General features: G+C 66.2%; 5 protein-coding genes across 6 annotated transcripts in view; 2 read left to right on the top strand and 3 right to left on the bottom strand.

Moving 5' to 3' along the window:
• The window catches only part of SSR2 (signal sequence receptor subunit 2), an 89,719-nt gene extending 83,017 nt beyond the window's left edge, over positions 1–6,702 (bottom strand). Inside the window, exons 1-6 of one of the 2 annotated variants that reach the window (XM_065751541.1) lie at positions 6,672–6,702; positions 6,356–6,513; positions 5,888–5,986; positions 5,570–5,678; positions 5,352–5,429; positions 4,994–5,130 (exon numbers count right to left, since the gene is read on the bottom strand). In XM_065751541.1, coding sequence (XP_065607613.1) covers positions 5,020–5,130; positions 5,352–5,429; positions 5,570–5,678; positions 5,888–5,986; positions 6,356–6,513 — 555 coding nt within the window. In that variant the 5' untranslated portion in view covers positions 6,672–6,702 and the 3' untranslated portion in view covers positions 4,994–5,019. The remainder of the gene's footprint in view (positions 1–4,993; positions 5,131–5,351; positions 5,430–5,569; positions 5,679–5,887; positions 5,987–6,355; positions 6,514–6,671) is intronic. The other variant, XM_065751542.1, reaches the window with a different exon arrangement.
• On the top strand, positions 88–4,230 carry CTSS (cathepsin S). The gene is given in 9 exon segments (XM_065751520.1): positions 88–175; positions 740–853; positions 856–872; positions 946–1,068; positions 1,851–1,994; positions 2,064–2,288; positions 3,279–3,444; positions 3,605–3,707; positions 4,055–4,230. Coding segments are annotated over 8 exon segments (984 nt in total). The 5' UTR covers positions 88–175; positions 740–747; the 3' UTR covers positions 4,155–4,230.
• Positions 6,703–7,676: 974 nt separating the features above from the next.
• On the top strand, positions 7,677–11,076 carry LOC136058262 (Fc receptor-like protein 3). The gene is made up of 7 exons (XM_065751585.1): positions 7,677–7,713; positions 8,161–8,505; positions 8,618–8,878; positions 8,986–9,270; positions 10,102–10,371; positions 10,443–10,757; positions 10,859–11,076. Exons 1-7 carry the CDS (start codon positions 7,677–7,679, stop codon positions 11,074–11,076), a joined length of 1,731 nt encoding a protein of 576 aa, XP_065607657.1.
• Positions 11,077–12,072: 996 nt separating this feature from the next.
• FCER1G (Fc epsilon receptor Ig) lies at positions 12,073–13,193 on the bottom strand. The gene is made up of 5 exons (XM_065751543.1): positions 13,100–13,193; positions 12,755–12,846; positions 12,591–12,629; positions 12,287–12,307; positions 12,073–12,137 (listed from the first exon to the last, which is right to left on the bottom strand). The coding sequence occupies exons 1-5, from the start codon at positions 13,152–13,154 to the stop codon at positions 12,084–12,086; spliced, it is 261 nt and encodes an 86-aa protein (XP_065607615.1). The 5' UTR covers positions 13,155–13,193; the 3' UTR covers positions 12,073–12,083.
• A 244-nt stretch (positions 13,194–13,437) lies between these two features.
• On the bottom strand, positions 13,438–17,085 carry NDUFS2 (NADH:ubiquinone oxidoreductase core subunit S2). Its single transcript, XM_065751517.1, has 14 exons — positions 16,972–17,085; positions 16,722–16,828; positions 16,194–16,384; positions 15,996–16,116; positions 15,580–15,692; positions 15,412–15,486; positions 15,254–15,331; positions 15,032–15,117; positions 14,632–14,751; positions 14,436–14,565; positions 14,249–14,344; positions 14,028–14,111; positions 13,626–13,683; positions 13,438–13,538 (listed from the first exon to the last, which is right to left on the bottom strand). Exons 1-14 carry the CDS (start codon positions 17,055–17,057, stop codon positions 13,501–13,503), a joined length of 1,383 nt encoding a protein of 460 aa, XP_065607589.1. The 5' UTR covers positions 17,058–17,085; the 3' UTR covers positions 13,438–13,500.
• Between the last annotated feature and the right edge of the window lie 1,220 nt (positions 17,086–18,305).

Raw genomic sequence — 18,305 nt, 5'->3', positions numbered from 1 at the left:
GATGCTCCGCTCCGGATTCGCTCCGGATTCGCTCCGGATTCGCTCAGTGCGAAACGAAAACGAAACCGGAGCGGTTCCTCCTTTCGGGGCTCATGTGATCGCGGTCGGAGCCCGTGGGGTGCGGGGACATCGGGGGCCGCCGGGTTCCCCCCCACCGCCGTCGGGCGCTGCGGAGGTTCGTGGGTCGCGTTCGCGGTGCGGAGCTCCGTGGGGGCGGCGCCGCGCGTGGGGCACTGCCCATCTCCTGTCCGGGGGTGGGGGGGGAGGGGAACGTCAGCAGCCCGCGTTGGCGGGGGAGGGGGGGGGGGAATGGGGCTGATCTTTATTTGGAGGAGGGGCTGGAAAGTGCGGGTTTGTGTGAGCGGCCGTGGGGTGCGCGGAGCTCCGTGGGGAGGGAGGGAGGGGAGGGCGGGCGGTGCTCGGCCCGGATGTGTCTGTGGGTCCGGATGTGTCTGTGGGTCCCGGTCTGGATACGTCTCCGTGTCTGGACGTGTCCCCGTGTCTGGATGTGACCCCGTGTCCAGACGTGTCCGTGTTTCTGGTCGTGTCCGTGTGTCCGGACACGTCTCTGTGTCCATCAGTGCCCCCCTCCGGGTGCCCCCCATCGGAACTGCCCCCGAGGGCGCCCTGAGGACGGCGGTGCCGGTGGCACGGAGCTGTGGTTGGCATCACGGGGCGCCGACGCCCCGATCCGCTCCTCCCTCCCTCCCCAACCCCACACATCACTCCGCGCTCGCAGTGTGCGCCATGGAGCTGCTGCGCTGCACCGCTGTCCTGGCTGTGCTGGCGGCCGCCGTGGGACACCCCGACCCTACACTGGAGTGGCACTGGCAGCTCTGGAAGAAGACCCACGGAAGGAGTACCGGCTCCAGGTATGGGGCGGGGGGTGGGGGGGGACACCACGGCCCCCCCAGGGGGTGAACTGTGGGTCGGGTTTGGTTTCAGGGTGAGGAAGAGGAGCGCCGTGCGACGTGGGAGAGGAACCTGCGCCTGGTGACACTGCACAACCTGGAGCACTCCATGGGGCTGCACTCCTATGAGCTCGGCATGAACCACATGGGGGACATGGTGAGGGGCTGCGTGGGGCGATGCGGGACGGGGCACTGCGGGATGGGGCAGGGAATCCCCACTGGGGTGGGCTGCCTGGGGAGGAGAGGGGGTCACCGTCACTGGGGTGGGTTTGAGGAGCGTGGAGATGTGGCACTGGGGGATGTGGATGGTGGGGAGGGGGTTGGGGATCGTTTCCAGCCTTAATGTGAGTGGGAACAGGGGATGGGTTGGGGTTGGGTGGGTGATCTCAGAGCTCTTCCCCATCCTTCGTGGTTCTGTGAGTGGGAACGGGATGGGTTGGGGTTGGGTGGCCATCTCTTCCAACCTCAACGTTTCCGTGAGTCCACGGGTGGAGTGGCGGTGCTGGGGAGTGGTTGGCTCAGTGCTCTCGGAGGTCTCACCCCACCTGAACGATTCCGCGACTCCAGGAGTGGGAACGGTGGCGGTGGGACTCAGTGTTGGTGATTCACCCCATCCCATCCTCGCAGTGTCCCCTGGGCAGCAACACCACGCTCTGCCCGCCCGTGTGAGGCAATGGGGTGTGAGGAAATCTCCCTCAGTGTTTGTGGTCCCGGCGGTGACGTGGGTGCAAATCACACCCGCTGTGTTCCCCGGGGCCGTGGGGCGGTTCGATGAGACGCACCGCAGCTGAGCTTCGTGTTTTCTGCTTCGTGCCCTTTCCAACAGAGGGCTACGCATCTCCCCCTAAACCTTTCACGTCCCCATCTCAAGGGAAACCCATCTCCTGTGTGCATCCTATGGGAGGGAGGGACATCACGAGGCGGTGCTTCTCCCCCCAGAGCAGTGAGGAGGTGGCCGCGCTCCTCACGGGGCTCCGAGTCCCCCATGGGCACAACCAGAGCTCCACGTACCGCCCGCACGGCGCTGCCCCCGACGCCATGGACTGGAGGGAGAAGGGCTGTGTGACGGAGGTGAAGAACCAGGTGGGACGCTCTCCCCGCCCCGTGGCGCGGTCCCAAAGGCAGCACTGACTCTGCTGGGGGTTCTTGTAGGGCTCCTGTGGGTCGTGTTGGGCCTTCAGCGCCGTGGGAGCCCTCGAGGCGCAGGTGAAGCTGAAAACGGGGAAGCTGGTGTCGCTGAGCGCCCAGAATTTGGTGGACTGCTCCATGATGTATGGCAACAAGGGCTGCGATGGGGGCTTCATGACCAACGCCTTCCAGTACATCATCGACAACGACGGCATCGACTCGGATGAGTCCTACCCCTACGTGGCTCAGGTAGGAGTCGCTCCTCCACAGCACAGAAATGCGGAAGGGAGAGGGGAACAGAGGTGGCAGATCCTCCCGACAATGACATCTGTTGAGTTTGGTGGTGTCACCCGCGCTGCGTCACGTTGCCGAGCCGTGAGCCGAGGCATGTCCCAATGCAGGGAGTCTGGGTGTCCAAAGGCAAAACCTGGAGTGACCCAGAATGACTCAGCAGCTCCAGAGCACGGTGTGGGGAAGGAGGAGAAAGGGACAGCAGCTCTGAGTAAGGAGGAACGGTCCCTTCCACCGCAGCCATCCCAGAATTCTGTGGTTAAGATCCCTCCCAACCCAACCACGCTGTGATCCCATGGTTCTGTGGTCTTTGAGGTCCCTCCCAACCCAACCACGCTGTGATCCCATGGTTCTGTGGTCTTTGAGGTCCTCCCAACCCAACCACGCTGTGATCCCATGGTTCTGTGGTCTTTGAGGTCCCTCCCAACCCAACCACGCTGTGATCCCATGGTTCTGTGGTCTTTGAGGTCCCTCCCAACCCAACCACGCTGTGATCCCATGGTTCTGTGGTCTTTGAGGTCCTCCCAACCCAACCACGCTGTGATCCCATGGTTCTGTGGTCTTTGAGGTCCTCCCAACCCAACCACACTGTGATCCATGGTTCTGTGGTCTTTGAGGTCCTCCCAACCCAACCACGCTGTGATCCATGGTTCTGTGGTCTTTGAGGTCCCTCCCAACCCAACCATTCCACGATGCCACTGTTCTCTGGGCTCCAGGGTCCCTTCCAACCCCACAGTGCTGCTCCCTCGTGGTTCTGTGCTGTGATTCATCCCCTCCTCCCTCATTCTGCCTACACAAAAACAACAGCCAACGAAAACCAACGGACGGGGCGGTGTAGGGCAAAAGGGAGCTGATGGGAAGAGAAGGACCCGCAGGTCCCGATGGGGTGCTCCTGGTGGGACGCACACCTTCACCTTCCTCTTCCCACCCCCTTCCTGTTCCCAGCAGAACGGGACGTGCCAATACAACGCTTCCACGCGGGCTGCCACGTGCTCCAAATACGTGGAGCTGCCACATGCAGATGAAGCTGCCCTGAAAGATGCCGTTGCCAACGTCGGCCCCGTGTCCGTCGCCATCGACGCGACGCAGCCCACGTTCTTCCTGTACCGCTCGGGTACGGCCTCTTACCCCTCACATGGGGCCACGTTTCGTCTTCTCCATCGCCCCACGTAACGATGATGACACAGATCTGGGCTGAATTTGGCTAATTGGGGTTCAGAGGAGGTGGGGTCGGTGCCCGGTCCCGCGGGGCTGACAGCTCTGCTGCTCTGCAGGGGTGTACGACGACCCGCGCTGCACGCAGGAGGTGAACCACGGCGTCCTCGTGGTTGGTTACGGCACCCTCAACGAGAAGGACTTCTGGCTGGTGAAAAACAGGTGAAGGGCTCCTGGTGGGCAACCTCCCCAGGCCTGTAAGGTCTGCTTGCACAGAGCAGGGGGAGGTGGGCTGGGTGACAGTCAGTATCGCTCCTCACGCCGTTCCCCGCAGCGTGTGCTGCGTCAGAGCACCCTCACCTCCTCCCAGCAGCGAGAAGGGTCTCCAAATGCACTTAGGACACTCCACACCCTCTCATTTCCCCTTACAAAACCAAATCCGGGGTCGGAAACGCCGCGCAGAGGTCGACCGAATCACGGCAGCGTTGGGGCGCTGACAGCTCCGCTGCTCTGCAGGGAAAGGAGTCCCACTCCGCCGACCCCTCACTGTCTGTTTCCTCTCCCAAAAGTTGGGGCGAACGCTTTGGTGACGAGGGCTACATCCGCATGTCAAGGAACCACGCCAACCACTGCGGCATCGCCAGCTACGCCTCCTACCCACAGATATAGGAGGGAGGATCCGTCCCAGCGCCGCCGCTACGCTTCTGTCCAGCACTGACTGCGAGGATCAGTTTCTGTCTCTATGGGTGCAGTCCTTTGAGTGGAGGGGGGATTTTAGGGGCACCTATGACTGCTTCTTGGGGAAGGAAAAGGATTTTCCCTTCTTTTTTTCCTGTCCCCTGAGCAGAACCGGTTGTAAGAGCAGAGATCTCGCCCTCCTCTCCCCCGTCCTGTTGACGCGGGTGTGACTGCCTCTCCGTGCCTTTGGTATCCATGAAACTGCAGATTTTCTTTGACAAAAATAAAAGATCATTTTTGCTGATCCCCCAAATCCTCCATGCGGTGTCCGGAGGCACAAACGTGTGCCAGAATCAGCCGCACCCCCCCCCCCCCCTCTGCTGCTCCCTTTCCCCTCAGCTGAGTGCTGCTGGGATTTGCCTGCTCGCTGTCTTGGGCAGCAGTGCTGGAGCTTGCTCGTCCGTGCTTTGGTGACTTCACAGCACCCTGGAGAACTCTCAGAGCTCCACATGCACTCCCTCGAGGCTCCTGAGAACCCCTCAGTGCGCTCTCACGTTCCCTAAGAGCATTCCCAAAGCTTGCAGGCATCCTCAGACACTTCCCAGCAGCCCCCACCGGGCTCTGGGGCACCCCAGGGTACTCACTCCACGTGCTCCTGGGTGAACCAGAGCCACTTCTGCTCCCCACGCTTCCCCCACTTCGTTCTTTGTACTGCCGCAGTAATGCACGGATTTATTTCCCCCCTCCCCCCCTCCTGGGGGCAGCGCCCGGTGACAGCGAGGCAGGCTCCATCCACAGCATTTATTACAAAACCCTCAGCACCTCCTCACACCTCAACGTGGGGGGGGGGCCACGCTCAGTTCTTTTTGGTCTTGGGGGTGTCGTACTTTCTCTTGCTCGAATACCACAGCAGCAGTGGGATCCCGATGGAGGGCAACGTCATCACGCCGAAAGCCGCCCAGTCCAACTGGGAGGAAAAGGGTTCTGAGCCAAAGCTGGTGGTGCACAGCTCCATCCCAGCACAGCCATCCCCCCCCCCCCAGATCCTGCAGAGGGGGCTGGGAGGAAAACCCCTCTCCAGTCGGGCGGTGCCCTTCTGGAGCACTGTAGGGATTCATCGCCATCCCACAGCGAAGCATTTGGGGTCGGGCAGAGTGGGATTTCAGTCTGTGGGTGGCAGATACTCACAAAGTGAGGGGAGAACCTCCTGTCGAACTCACGCTGAGCCAGGATTCCTCCCTGCCCGGGGGCACTCGTGAAACCGACCTGAAAAAAAGCGAGGGAGGGGAATCGACCTGCCACCTTCCCTCCTCGCAACGAAGCACGTGCGCCTACGACGGCCTCGATCCCCTGACAAACAGGATTTCATTTGGGGGGGGGTTCCCGTGCACAGCTGAGTCACTCACCACGACCTGTCCGCCCTCCTGTGCCAGGTAGGTGATGGTAGCAGAGGTGAAGTTGAAATACCCGGCTTTGAGAGGCCGCAGGACCACAGTGTGGGACACATTGCTTGCTCTGAGCGCCACGGGTTAATGAAAACAGCAGAACTTCAAAGGGAGCAGCGCAAGGGTTTGGCTAAAAGGGGTCCTCTGTAGCTACACGTGCCCCCCCAGCGCTGACCTCACCCCGGGGCAGTTCACCGACACTGAAGGAGAACCGTGGGGCGTTCAGGGGCAAAAGTGAGCACTGGGAAGGGCAAACAGATCCGAAACGTGGAAAGATACGGAGCGATCCTGTCCCACTTGACGTTGAGCATCCCAGAGACGATGCCGAAATCCTCCGGGGGGAAGGAATCATCCGACAGCTCCACGTCTAAAGCAGCACTACAACAAGAAGAGAGGGATGAGAAGCGAACCACAGCTCAGTCCTGCGCTCACCCGAGGGAGGGCAGAACCACGCCGAGCACTCAGCGCTGGGAGGACCGGGTTTGGAAAGAAAAAGGACACAGATGTGAGGGAGAGCCCAGGTGTGTTACGAGGAGACCACAGAGAGAGGGAAACACGGCTGAGAGGGGCAGAAAAAGGAACCGGGCACAAAGAAAACGCTCCCAAAGCCAAAAAAGGATTCTGTGCCCGGGGGCAGCGGAGCATCACACGGCGGGACGAGCAACTGCCCCGCACCACGGGGCAAAAACAGCCCCGGGAGAGGAGGGAGGAAGGTCGGGAGCACCGAGCAGCTCCGCGCGGGCTCACCTGGAGCCAACGTTGTAGATGTTGTACTGCAGCGTCAGATCTCTGCCCTCCACCGCGTATCTGTTGAGCAGGGACTTGGAGGCCAGCAGCCGCGCGCCTTCCTCGCCCTGAGCCGCGCGGAGCACGGCCAGCACGGCCACGAACGGCAGCAGCTTCATCTGCGGGCGGAGGGGAACGGGACGGCGTCACGGACGGCACGCGGGGAAAACGGGGAAGGGTCGCGCGTGGCACAGCACCTCCGCTCCCCCCCCCTCCCCCTCCCCCTCCACTGCTGTGCACGGCAGCCCGGGCCCCGGGAGCCCCGCGGAGCTCTCACCGTCCACAGCGGAGGAAGGACGAGTCAGCACCGGGACCGGAAAGCCAGCACCGGGACCGGAAGTCAGCGAGGAGGGGCCGAAAAGTGCCCCCGCGGGACGCTGGGAAATGTAGTCCCCCTCCTCCCGCTGTCAAAGAAGGACGGAGCGCGGGGTCCCCTCGCTGTGTGTCGCTGCTGGCTCTGCTCGTCCCCACCCCCCCTCTCTCCCTTTGCTGGCAGCCCCCCCAACCCCGTGGTCCACGTGGCTCAGTCCACGTGGCTCCACGCAGTGGCCACGCCCCCTCACGGGCCCCGCCCACCAACGGCGCCGCGCTCCGCCGGCCGCTAGGGGGCGCTGCAGTGCGGCGCGGTGCCGCGTGGCGCCCCCTGGCGGACGCTCTGCGGTGGTGCAGCCCCGTGTGCCGCCGCGCGGGGTCCCCGCGGAGCTGAGGGGCGAAGGGTCGCGCGTGGGGTCCTGAGGGCCCCGAATGGCGCTGAGGGGGAAGGGGTGGGAGGAGCCCTGTCCCTGCCTGAGTTCCTCTTCGTGTCCCCGTCGCCGTTTTTATCGCAGTCCCCGTGCCCATCGCCATCCCGGCTCCTGTTCCCATCCCCATTCCCATCCCTGTCCCCGTCCTCATCACCATCCCTATGCCAATTCCCATCCGTATCTCCATCCCAATTCCCAACGCCGCCCTCATCCCTGTGTCCATCCCTCTCCCCAACCCTTCCCCCTCCCTGGTCCCCGTCCCTCTCTCCGTCCCAGTTCTGTGTCTCACCCCATCCCCATTCCTTTCCCTGTCCCCACGTCCCCATGCTCATCGCCATCCCCATCCCAGCTCCTACCCGTCCCCCATGCCATACCAGTGCCACCTGCACGTAGCCCTGGCTTTGGGGCCATGACATTTATTTGGGGGGCGGGGGGAGGGGGGGGAGATTGCCATTTCCTTCCTCTTTTTTCTCAAATCACATTTGAGCTGCTGCTGTCACCGCTCTCACCGCTCTCACCTCCATCCTCAGTGTGAACGCATGGGGACGGTGAGGAGCACGGTGCTGCTGCTGTGGGGTGAGCACGGGGTGGGGCCGTTGTGCCGCGGGAGGGGGGGTCCGTGTTCCTCTGTCCCCACGTCCCTGTGGCCACATGTCTCACATCCCCACCGGGTATTGGGATGGTGGGTGCTGTGGGGACAGAGCCGTGGGGATGGGGACACGGGGAGGAGCGCTGCAGGGATGGGGATGGGGGGACGTGGGTGTGGGGCCGTGAGGGTGGAACACGGGGGTGAGGTGACAGTGGGAACGGCACTATGGGGCGGGCAGAGGTGTCCCAGCACCGTGCACATCCCCGGGGGTGGCCAGATGTGAGCGGCTGTGACGCAGTGCTGTCCCCTGGGACCCCGTGGCTGTCACGGGGAAGGTCCCCACAGCTCATCCCGTGGGTGTGTGTGGCAGTAGTGGGGGCAGGGATGCCGTGGTGACAGCGGCTCCCACGTCCCTGTCCCCTTCTCTCCTCCAGCCCAGCTCCTCGGCCTCGCTGGTGAGACCCTGAACCCGGTGTCCCTCAGCTCCCGGTGTCCCCGGCACGCTGCCGTCCTCATGTCCCCCCCCGCAGGCTCCCAGCCCCCCCAGCTGACGATGGCCCCCCCCTGGACCCCGCTGTTCAGGGGGCAGAGCGTGCAGCTGAGCTGCGGGGACCCCGACGGGAGCGTCCCCACCGCGTGGTACAATAACGGGTGGCCCTGGGAGGACACCGCGTCCAACCATCTCCGGGTGACCCTGAGGGACACTCGGACATACAGATTCCAGTGCCGGAACCGCGGCTCCGAGCTCAGCCCCGCCGTTAACGTGAGCGCATCCAACGGTGAGGGGCGGCTGCGGGCACCCATGGGTGCTCGGGACGGGGTGGGGGGGGTGCACGGCTGCGCTCAGCAGGACGCGCTGGGTGTGCGTTGCTGCGCTGCTCTCTCCCGCAGATTGGCTGCTGCTGCAGGTGCCGGCGCAGGCGGTGCTGGAGGGGGACGAGCTGTCCCTGCGCTGCAGAGCCTGGGAGGACACAAAGCTCAGTGGGGTGAAGTTCTTCCGCAATGGGGCGCAGCTGCGGGGGGTCCGTGGGGACGAAGTGCTGCTGTCCCCCGCGAAGCTGCAGCACAGCGGCCGCTACCGCTGCTCGGGCTACGTGCACATCGTCTTTGCGGGACAAAAGGACTCCTCCCCAAGCGAGCTCGTGGTGCAAGGTGAGCCCGGGCTGGGGTCGGCATGGGGTCGGCATGGGGTCGGCATGGGGTCGGCATGGGGCCGGGGTCCCCGCAGCTGTCACCGACCCCGCTCGGTTCCTTCCCAGAGCTCTTCTCGGTGCCGGAGCTGAGCGTGGGGGGTCCCCGGGAGCGCCCCGAGGGCAGCGCCCTGACCCTGCTCTGTGCCACCCGACACAACGCGAGGCGGCCCCACATCGCCCTGCAGTACTTCTTCTACCGGGACGGGCTGCTGGTGGGGGGGCCCCAATCGTCCCCCCAGCACCGGGTGCCGGCGCTGCTGCTGTCCCACTCGGGATCCTACAGCTGCCACGTGCAGACGGAGGAGGGCAGCGTGTGGAAACGCAGCGCCCCACACATCATCACCGTGAGAAGTGAGAGGGCAGTGGGGCAGGGAGCGGACACGGTGGGGGGGGGGGGGGCTCGGGCCCCCCAGGCCTCCGTGGTCTCCCCGTCCCAATCTGGGTCCCTCCATCCGCTCCCAGGTTCCCCATCTGCTCCCCAGGCTTTGATTTACAGTTCTCTCATCACCCCCTCAGCCCCCACATCCCATCCCATCCCATCCCATTGATCCCATCCCATCCCATCCCATCCCATCCCATCCCATTGATCCCATCCCATTGATCCCATCCCATTGATCCCATCCCATCCCATCCCATTGATCCCATCCCATCCCATCCCACCCCACCCCACCCCATCCCATCCCATCCCATCCCATCCCATCCCATCCCATCCCACCCCATCCCATCCCATCCCATCCCATCCCATCCCACCCCATCCCATCCCATCCCATCCCATTGATCCCATCCTATCCCATCCTATCCCATCCCATCCCATTGATCCCATCCCATCCCATCCCATCCCATCCCATCCCACCCCATCCCATCCCATCCCACCCCATCCCATCCCATCCCATCCCATCCCATCCCATCCCATCCCATCCCATTGATCCCATCCTATCCCATCCCATCCCATCCCATCCCATTGATCCCATCCCATCCCATCCCATCCCATCCCATCCCATCCCATCCCATTGATCCCATCCTATCCCATCCCATCCCATCCCATCCCATTGATCCCATCCCATCCCATCCCATCCCATCCCATTGATCCCATCCCATTGATCCCATCCCATCCCATTGATCCTATCCCACCCCACCGCACCCCACCCCACCCGCCCTTCCTGAACCCATATCCCCCTCCAGGGGTGCCGGTGTCGGGGGTGTCGGTGCAGTCCCACCCCCCCGGGGCTCAGGTGGCGGAGGGTGAGCGCGTGGTGCTGAGCTGCGCGGTGGCGGAGGGTTCGGGGCCGCTGCGGTTCTCGTGGCACCGTCAGCACCGCCCACACCCCGTGGGCGCGGGGCCACGCTACGAGATCGCGACGGCGCAGCTCGGGGACGGCGACCGCTACCACTGCGCGGCCACCAACGGCGACAGCGCGGCCGAGAGCCCACGGCTGCGCGTCACGGTCGTGGGTGAGCGCGGCTCCGTCGCACCGCCACGCGGCCGCCGCCGCCGCTCCGCTGAACTCTCCGCGTCCACGCAGCGCCCGTGGGCGACGTCACCATCACCGCGGAGGGGGCGGCGGCGGTGGGAGCGGAGCTGTCGGGGACGGCGGGCGAAGCGCTGACGCTGCGCTGCTCCGCGCGCGTGGGAACGGCGCCGGTGTCCTTCGCGTGGCTGCGCGACGGGAGGGAGACGCGCACGGGTCCCGCGTGGGAGCTGGGGCCGCTGCGGCCGGAGCACGGCGGGTCGTACCGCTGCGTGGCCGCCAACCGTCTCAACCCGCAGCGCGTCTTCAGCGCGCGCAGCCCCACGCTGCTGCTCACGGTGACACCGCGGGGACGGCGGTGGCCGCGAGGTGAGGGCAGCGGGGACGCGCCCACGGGGCTCTCCCTGTGGGGCTGACCCACACCGCCCCTCCCCTCCCCGCCCCATTTACCTCCCCCCCCGCCCCCCCAGCGCTGCCCGTGGGGCTCGGAGCGGCCGTCCCGGTGCTGTTGGCCGTCACCGCCGCGCTGGGATGGCACTTCTGGAGGCGGCGACGGCGTCACGCGGGTGAGCGACGCGCGGTGCCCCACGCAAAACGGGGGCCCACGGGGCCGACCCCACGGGACCGCTCACGGAGCGCTCCCCACTCCGTTCGCAGCGGCCGCCAGGAGCCAGCAGCGGTGAGGTGATGCCCGGAAGGTGACCCCACGTCCCGCGGCTCCGTCCCTCACCCCACGGCGCCTCTGTCCCCGCAGGGACCCCACGGCTCTGCACGTCCTCAGCACGGAGCCCACGGAGCCCACGTACAGCAACGGTGAGTGGGAACCTCGGGGGCACCGCGCTCCCACGGGAGATATTGTGCTCCCACGGGGGACACGGCGCTCCCCACGGGGGACACCGCCGTGGCAACGAAGTGACCGCGTTCGTCCGTGGGCAGCGCCGCCGAGCACCGAGGACGTGCTGTACTCCACCGTCACCGTCGCGGAGCAGCAAAGGGGTGAGGGGGGGGGGGGGGGGGGAAGGAGGAGCCCCGCGCGATCCGTCCCCACGCCCCACGGCCCCAAACGCAGCGTGGGGGGGTGGGGGTGTTCTCCTCCAGGTGCGTCGCCGACCCCCCAGGACCCCCCCGTCACCTACGCGGCGCTGCCCCCTCCCCGCGGTGCCCCCCACCCCCGTGGGTTGCGGCGTGTCCCGAGCGACAGCTACGAGAACGTCCCCTGCGCGTGGCGTGGGGGGGGGGGGCGAATAAACGGGCGGTTGTCCCAAACGTCGTTTGTTTTCGGCCTTAAATCCCCTCCCGTGCTCACAACTCACCCCACTGCAAAACCGGGGTGTGTGCGTGGGGGGGGGGGGAAATGAGAGGGACGACCCCAAAAGCACCGTGGGGGATGGGGGGAGGGGGGCGGGGCTTTAACCCCCCCCCCTAAAAGTGACATTTTGGGGCTGTTGAGGCTGAGAACAACACTGTCCCCCCCCCCCCACACTGAAGTGACGCTGCCCAGTTCCCTCATAGTGCTGCTTTACTGGGAGCACTGGGACAGAAGCAGAGTGTTTGTGTGTGGGGGGGGGCACCGGGCACCACCCCCCCCCCCATTTGGAGCTGAAAACCCCGATTATTTGGATGGGAAAAGCTCCAATTCTGCATTTTAGCCCCCAAAGCAGCAGTTGGGGGGCAGGGAGTGTGTGGGGGGGGGGGTCAGGATTTGTGCTGCAGCATTTCGTACGTCTCCTGGTGCTCAGTGCTGAGCCCCTGTGGAAAAAAATGGGGGGGGGGGGGGGGGGGTCACATATTGTCCACATTGCGCTCCATCTCCCCCCAGCGTGGGGCTTTTCCACCAAAAACAGTTCCCTGGGGGGGGTCAGCACCACCCCCCTCCCCCCCCCCCGGGGCTGACTCACAGTGTAGATGCCTTCTTCTGGCTGCAGGGAGGAAGGGAAGAGAAAGAGAAAGAGAAAATGAGGCATTGGGGGGGGGGGGGGGCACAGGGGACAACACCCAACCTCAGCTGCACCCACAGCCCCCCCCCCCACACTGCAGCAAAGGCCGCATCCAAGCACTGCCTCCCCCCTTTCCCCCCCCCCCATTTCCGCCACTGTGCAGTTTCAGGGTGGTCACTGTTTGCCCCCACTGCGTGTCCCCCCCCCCCCCAAACATCATCCCCCCCCCCCCCCCCCACCCCATCATGGTGACGAAGGACTTCACCTTCATGGGCGTCCGCTGCAGCGCTCTGCGGGTCACGAACTGCGGGGAAGCGACGGGATCAGCCCCCCCCAAAAAATGGGGGGGGAGGGGGGCGGGGGGGATTGGGAAGCTGCCCCTAACGGAGCGTGGGGTGGGGAGGGGTTGAGCTCCGTCCCCGTGCTCACCTTGAGGCGACAGTAGAGGACGGTGAGGACGATGCCGTAGAGGAAGAGGACCCCATCGAGGACGTAGCACAGCTCCGGCTCTGCCAGCGCCTCTGGGGGTGGAGGGGGGGGGGGGGGAAGTGGGGTGCAGGGGGTTGGGGGGGGGGGGGGTCCTCGGGGGCAGCAGAACCCTTTGGCTGCATCCGAACGTCCGCAGGGACAGCGGTGGCACCGACGTCCCCGATGCGGAGGGCTGAGCCCCAAGGGGGGGCTGCGGCGAGGACCCACCCCCCCCCTCCTCACCCCACCCCACATCCCACCCCCTCCTCAACGCCCCCCCCCCACCCCCCACGTCCCCATCCCTACCCGCTGCCGGCACCCGGAGCAGCAGAGCGGCGGCCAGCGGCAGCCAGGAGCCCATGGTGCGGTGCAGACGTGGCAGCGGAGGCAGAGCTCGGGGTGAGAGCCTTCCCCCCCCCCCACCCCACAGCCCCCCCACCCCCACTTCCCCTCTGGTCAGCTCAGCCCCCAACGTCACCGCACGGACAGCGCTGAACCCCACGGTGTGTGTGGGTTGGGGGGCAAACACACAGCCCCCCCCCTCCCAGAGAGGTGAAGAGGATCCCCCCTGGGGGAGGGGTGGGGGCTCAGAAGCTCAGATAAAGGGAAGGGGAAGGTCCTGGATGGGGAACGCCGGACACGTTTCAGCCTTTATTGGACTCAGATCACAGCACAGAGGGACGAAGGGGTCGGGGCCGAGCGTCCCCTCAGCGGTCCACCTCCCCAAAGACGATGTCCTGAGTGCCTGCGGGGACACGGCCACGTGAGGAAGGAGCACACCGAGCTCCCCCCGCCCCATAAGGAACCCCCCCCCACCCCAAAGCCAACGCACCGATGATGGCCACCACGTCCGCCAGCATGTGGCCCTGAGACATCCTATCCAAGCCGGCCTGGGGGGGGAAGGGAACGCCGACGTCAGCGCTGCCCGCGGTGCCACGCATCAATCCGGCAGGAAGGAGCACTTCCGGAGCGGGACAGCGGTGTTGTGACAGAGGGTGTAACCCCCCCCCCCCCCCCAGCCCCCCCCAAACCCCCCCAGCACCGCTCCGCTCGCGACAGTGAGGAAGTGGTCAGCGAGCGGCACAGAAAGGAAACGCAGCCGGGGCTGCGAGCAGGAGATTGTGGCTCGGGGTTTGAGGCAGCTCGTCCCCGTGGGGGTGGGAGGGTGACGGCCACGTCCCTGCAGGTGTCCATGTGTCCCCCCCCCCCCACCCGGCCCCCCCACGGCCCCTACCAGGTGGGCGAAGCCGGGCGCCTTGATCTTGCAGCGGTACGGGCGGCTGCTGCCATCCGAGACGAGATAGACACCGAACTCACCCTGCGGGGACAGAGGTGAGAGCGGAGCCCCCTGAGCACACTGGGAGGGGTCACAGCGAGCAGGAGCCAGCTGGGGTGGGATCAGCCCCCCCCCAGCCCCCCCTCCCCCCAGCCCCCAAACAGAGCGGGATCGGGCACCTTGGGGGCCTCGATGGCGGTGTAGGTGGCACCGGGGGGCACCTGGTAGCCCTCGGTGTAGAGCTTGAAGTGATGGATGAGGGACTCCATGGAGGTCTGTGGAGAGAGGGCACGGTCAGGGGGACACCGGGGACCCCCGAAGCTGAGACCCCACACGGTGGGGGAGGGAGGGGGGGAGGGGCTCCACCTTCATCTCCGCGCGCTTCGGAGGAGAGATTTTGGCGTCGTCCACTTTGATCTCCCCCTCGGGCATCTTGTTGAGGCACTGAAGGATGATGCGCAGGGACTGACGCATCTCCTCCACGCGGCACAGGTACCTGTGGGGCACGGGGGGCTCAGGGAGGGCTGTGGGGTGGGAGTGGGGGCCGAGGGGGGGGACGTACCGGTCGTAGCAGTCGCCCCGGGAGCCGATGGGGACATCAAACTCCACCTGGTCGTACACATCGTAGGGCTGCGTCTTGCGGAGGTCCCAGTGGATCCCTGAGCCCCTCAGCATCACCCCGCTGGGTGGGGGGAGGAGGGGGGGGACACGGGTGGGTGAGCAGGGGGGGGGACCACAGCCCTGCACCCACCCCACAACGTCACCCCCGAGTCCACTGTGGGGACAGAGAGCTCCCACCGCACCGCTGTGTGACACCGCCCCGACGCTCTGCTCCACCCCACACACCCCAGGGACCCCCCCCACCCCAAGGACCCCCCCCCACCTCCCAGGGCTGAGCTCTCAGGGCCGGATCCTGACCCCCACGTGACCCCGCAGCGTGACCCCCGGGTTCCCAGCCCCACCTGAAGCCGTAGTTGAGCGCCTCCTCCGCGGTGATGACCCCGATGTCGACGGTGCGGTTCTTCCAGATGCGGTTGTTGGTGAGCATCTGTGGGCAGCGAGGGGTTAAAGGGGCACACAGCCCCCCCACGCCCACCCCCACCCCTCTGGGAAGGAGGGGGGGGGGGGGAAAATCAGGAGACAGAGGACCCTCCCCCAGGCGTCCCCACCCCGCAGCCCCTCACCTCTTCCACCTCATCCACGCGGATGGAGAAGTTCTTCACAAACTCGTAGATGTCGTCCATCAGCCCCAGGGGGAGGTCCTGGCCGTGGGGAGGGGGGTCCGTGTGGGGACGTGGGGACGCCCCACGCACCCCCACGCCCCCCGGGGGGGTCCCCTCACCTGGTGCACGCCGCCGGGGCGGATGTACGCCGCGTGCATCCGCGCCCCCGAGACGCGCTCGTAGAACTCAAACATCTGTAGGGGCAGAGAAAAAAGGGGCGCCCCGTGAGCCCCCCCCCCCCCCTCCCAAGCCCCCCCAGCTTCAGCCGGGCCCGTGCTGCCCTTCACCTTCTCCCTCTCCTCAAACATCCAGAAGAACGGTGTCATGGCGCCGATGTCCAGAGCGTGCGTGGTCACCGCCATGATGTGGTTGAGCAGACGGGTTATCTCTGCAAAGAGCACTGCGGGACGGCGGGGTGGGGGTGGGGCGAGGAGGGGGACAGGGATGAGGATGAGGATGGGAATGCAGATAGGGTGATAATAGGATGAGGATGGGGCGAGGACAGAGGGCACACAGCTCCCAGCCCTCCCCCGTTGCACCAGCAGTGGGGCAGGAATCCTCTCCCCCCCCCCCCCCAGCTCCCTTTTCTGCACCTCTGGGCTGCTCTGCCCACCCGACAGCTGCGATCCCAACCCCACAAACCCACACCAGGAGCTCCCCCTCGAGAGGGGCAGGGTTTTTTTTTTTAAGGGATCATCCTCACCTCGGATCCACTGAGCCCGGAGAGGTGGACGGATGTTGAGCAGCTTCTCCACGGCCAGGGAATAGGCCTGCTCATTGCACATCATGGACACGTAGTCCAGGCGGTCGAAATAGGGCAGGGCCTGGCGGAGGGAACAGCTTTGGGGTCCCCGCTCCCCCCGCTGCTGGGTCACTCCCAGCCCCACAGGCCGTGGGGTACCTGCAGGTACGTCTTGTACTCGATGAGCTTCTCGGTGCCCCGGTGCAGCAGCCCGATGTGTGGGTCGCACCTCCTCACCGTTTCCCCGCTCAGCTCCATCACCAACCTCAGAACCCCGTGGGCCGCGGGGTGCTGGGGCCCGAAATTGATGGTCAGGGTGGAGAGCTTCTTGTGAGCGAGGGGGTCCTTGTCTGCGCCGGGACAAAGGAGGGGCACCCATCGGCCCCCAGCTCAGCTCAGGGAACCCTCCATATTCCCCCAGGGGTCCCTGACCCCCGAGACCCTGCCCCCACATATCTCCTCCTGCACTGTCCCCTAGAGACACTGCCGCCCCCCAGACCCCCCCCCAGACCCCCAGACTCCCTCACGGCACAACCAGAACCCCCCCCCAGGAACACCCTGAGGGCCTCCCCCTTCCCCCACACACCTCCCACCCCCTCCCTCACCCCTCCTAAGGGCACCCCCACCCCAACGATGCCCCCACAGAACCTCACCGCACCCAACCCCCGCCCCCCCAACCCCCCTCACCGTTCCAGGGCGGTGGCACCCACTTCTCCGTCTCCTTGCTGGGGTACATGACGGCGCCGGCGTACTGCTGAGCCCACTCCACGTCGGGCTGCCATTGGTGCCCCCCTCTGAGGGGCCGGGGTGGGGGAGGGGAGGGGGTAAGAGCCCAGGCCCCGACCCCACATCCCAGCCCCCGACCCCTGCCCACCAGGCCCCGCCCCCATCCCCCAGCCCCCACCCCGGTGCCGCCGTTGCTCCTCCCCGTTCTCACCGGACCGGACCGGGCCCGATCCGCGCCGCCGCCGCCCGCAGCCCCGGAGGTGCCCGCAGCCGCCACAGTGCCCGCAGCGCTGCCATCTTGCCCTTGGCACTACGCAGGCGCGGCTCCTCCCCTTCCGCCCCGCGGAGCACGTGGGACGTGGCGCCATGTTGGAGAAGGGCAGACGAAGCCATCCCGCGCCGCCCTGTTGACTATGGGCAAAAAGAAGGGTGGGTGCTGCCGCCATGTTTAATAAGGGAAACATCCGGGGAATCGCTGCTGGGGTTTCGTTGCCGTCATCTTTGAGCCGGGCAGAGGGGCGGAATTGGGGATGGGGTCATGAAAATGGGCTCGGTGTATGGGATCAGAATGCGGGGGCTGAATATGGGGTGAGGTTGGGGGTCAGGGAGGGGGGGGCCTGAATATGAGGTCAGGGCGTGGGGTGTGCGTGCGTGGGGGGTGGGGGGGGAGCAAAACTCGGGGACACAGCGAGCTTTCCCAGCACCGCGGTCCCCCCCTCCGCGGGGACGTTCCGTCCGTGTCCCCTCTCCCACCCCACGGCCCCGCGGCCCCACACTGCGTCACCGACCCCGGGACGCGTCACCCCCCCGCGTCACCGCCTGAGTCACCACGCGGTGATGGTGCACAGACGGCGGCCCCCGTGGGGGGGGGGGGGGGTTAGCATCGCATCTCCGTGCACACGCGTGTGTGTGTGCGTGCGTGGACACGAGGGAGGTGCTGGGAGTGGGGTGTGCTGGGAATGGGATGGATTGGGAGGGGTGGAACTGGGGGTACTGGGACTGGAGATGAGGGTTCCGGGACTGGGGGTGCTGGAAGCGGCTGTGCAATGACGGCGGTGCCCGGTGGTGGAACCGGGGCAGTGCGGGATCCGGTGGACGTGGGACCCCACGGGATGCTGACGGTGCCGGATCTGGTGTGCTCTTCCCACGTGGAGCTCGGGCCGTGTCCGTGGGCACCGGGGGGGCCCGGTGGGTGCACCCCACAGCCGGCGGTGCACAGAGGGCCTTTGTGCGGCCGCGCCGGGTGCCACCAGGACCCTTTGTGCTGTCACGCTGTTGTTCTCCCGGGGACGGCGGGGACGGCACCGGGAGGGGGTGTGGGGGTACCCCGAGAGGAGTGGGGGGCGGGGGGGGGACGGGGAAGGAAGGGTGGGAGGTCTGATGCGGTGTTACCAGAAGGGAGGAAGCAGGATGTGATGTGTCCTGCCTGGCCGGGAGGTGACACCGGTGTGACACAGCGCGAGGAGCCCTGACGGGAATGGGGGCACGGGGAGGGGATTTGGGGTGGGGATGGAGGGGATGGGGTGGGGGGGGAGGGGCGTGAAG

Source organism: Cyrtonyx montezumae, unplaced genomic scaffold (genome assembly GCF_038088225.1).
Source record: "Cyrtonyx montezumae isolate F1298 unplaced genomic scaffold, pur_monq_1.0 scaffold_75, whole genome shotgun sequence".
Lineage (NCBI taxonomy): Eukaryota > Metazoa > Chordata > Aves > Galliformes > Odontophoridae > Cyrtonyx > Cyrtonyx montezumae.
This window is presented reverse-complemented; position numbering and strand designations above follow the sequence as displayed.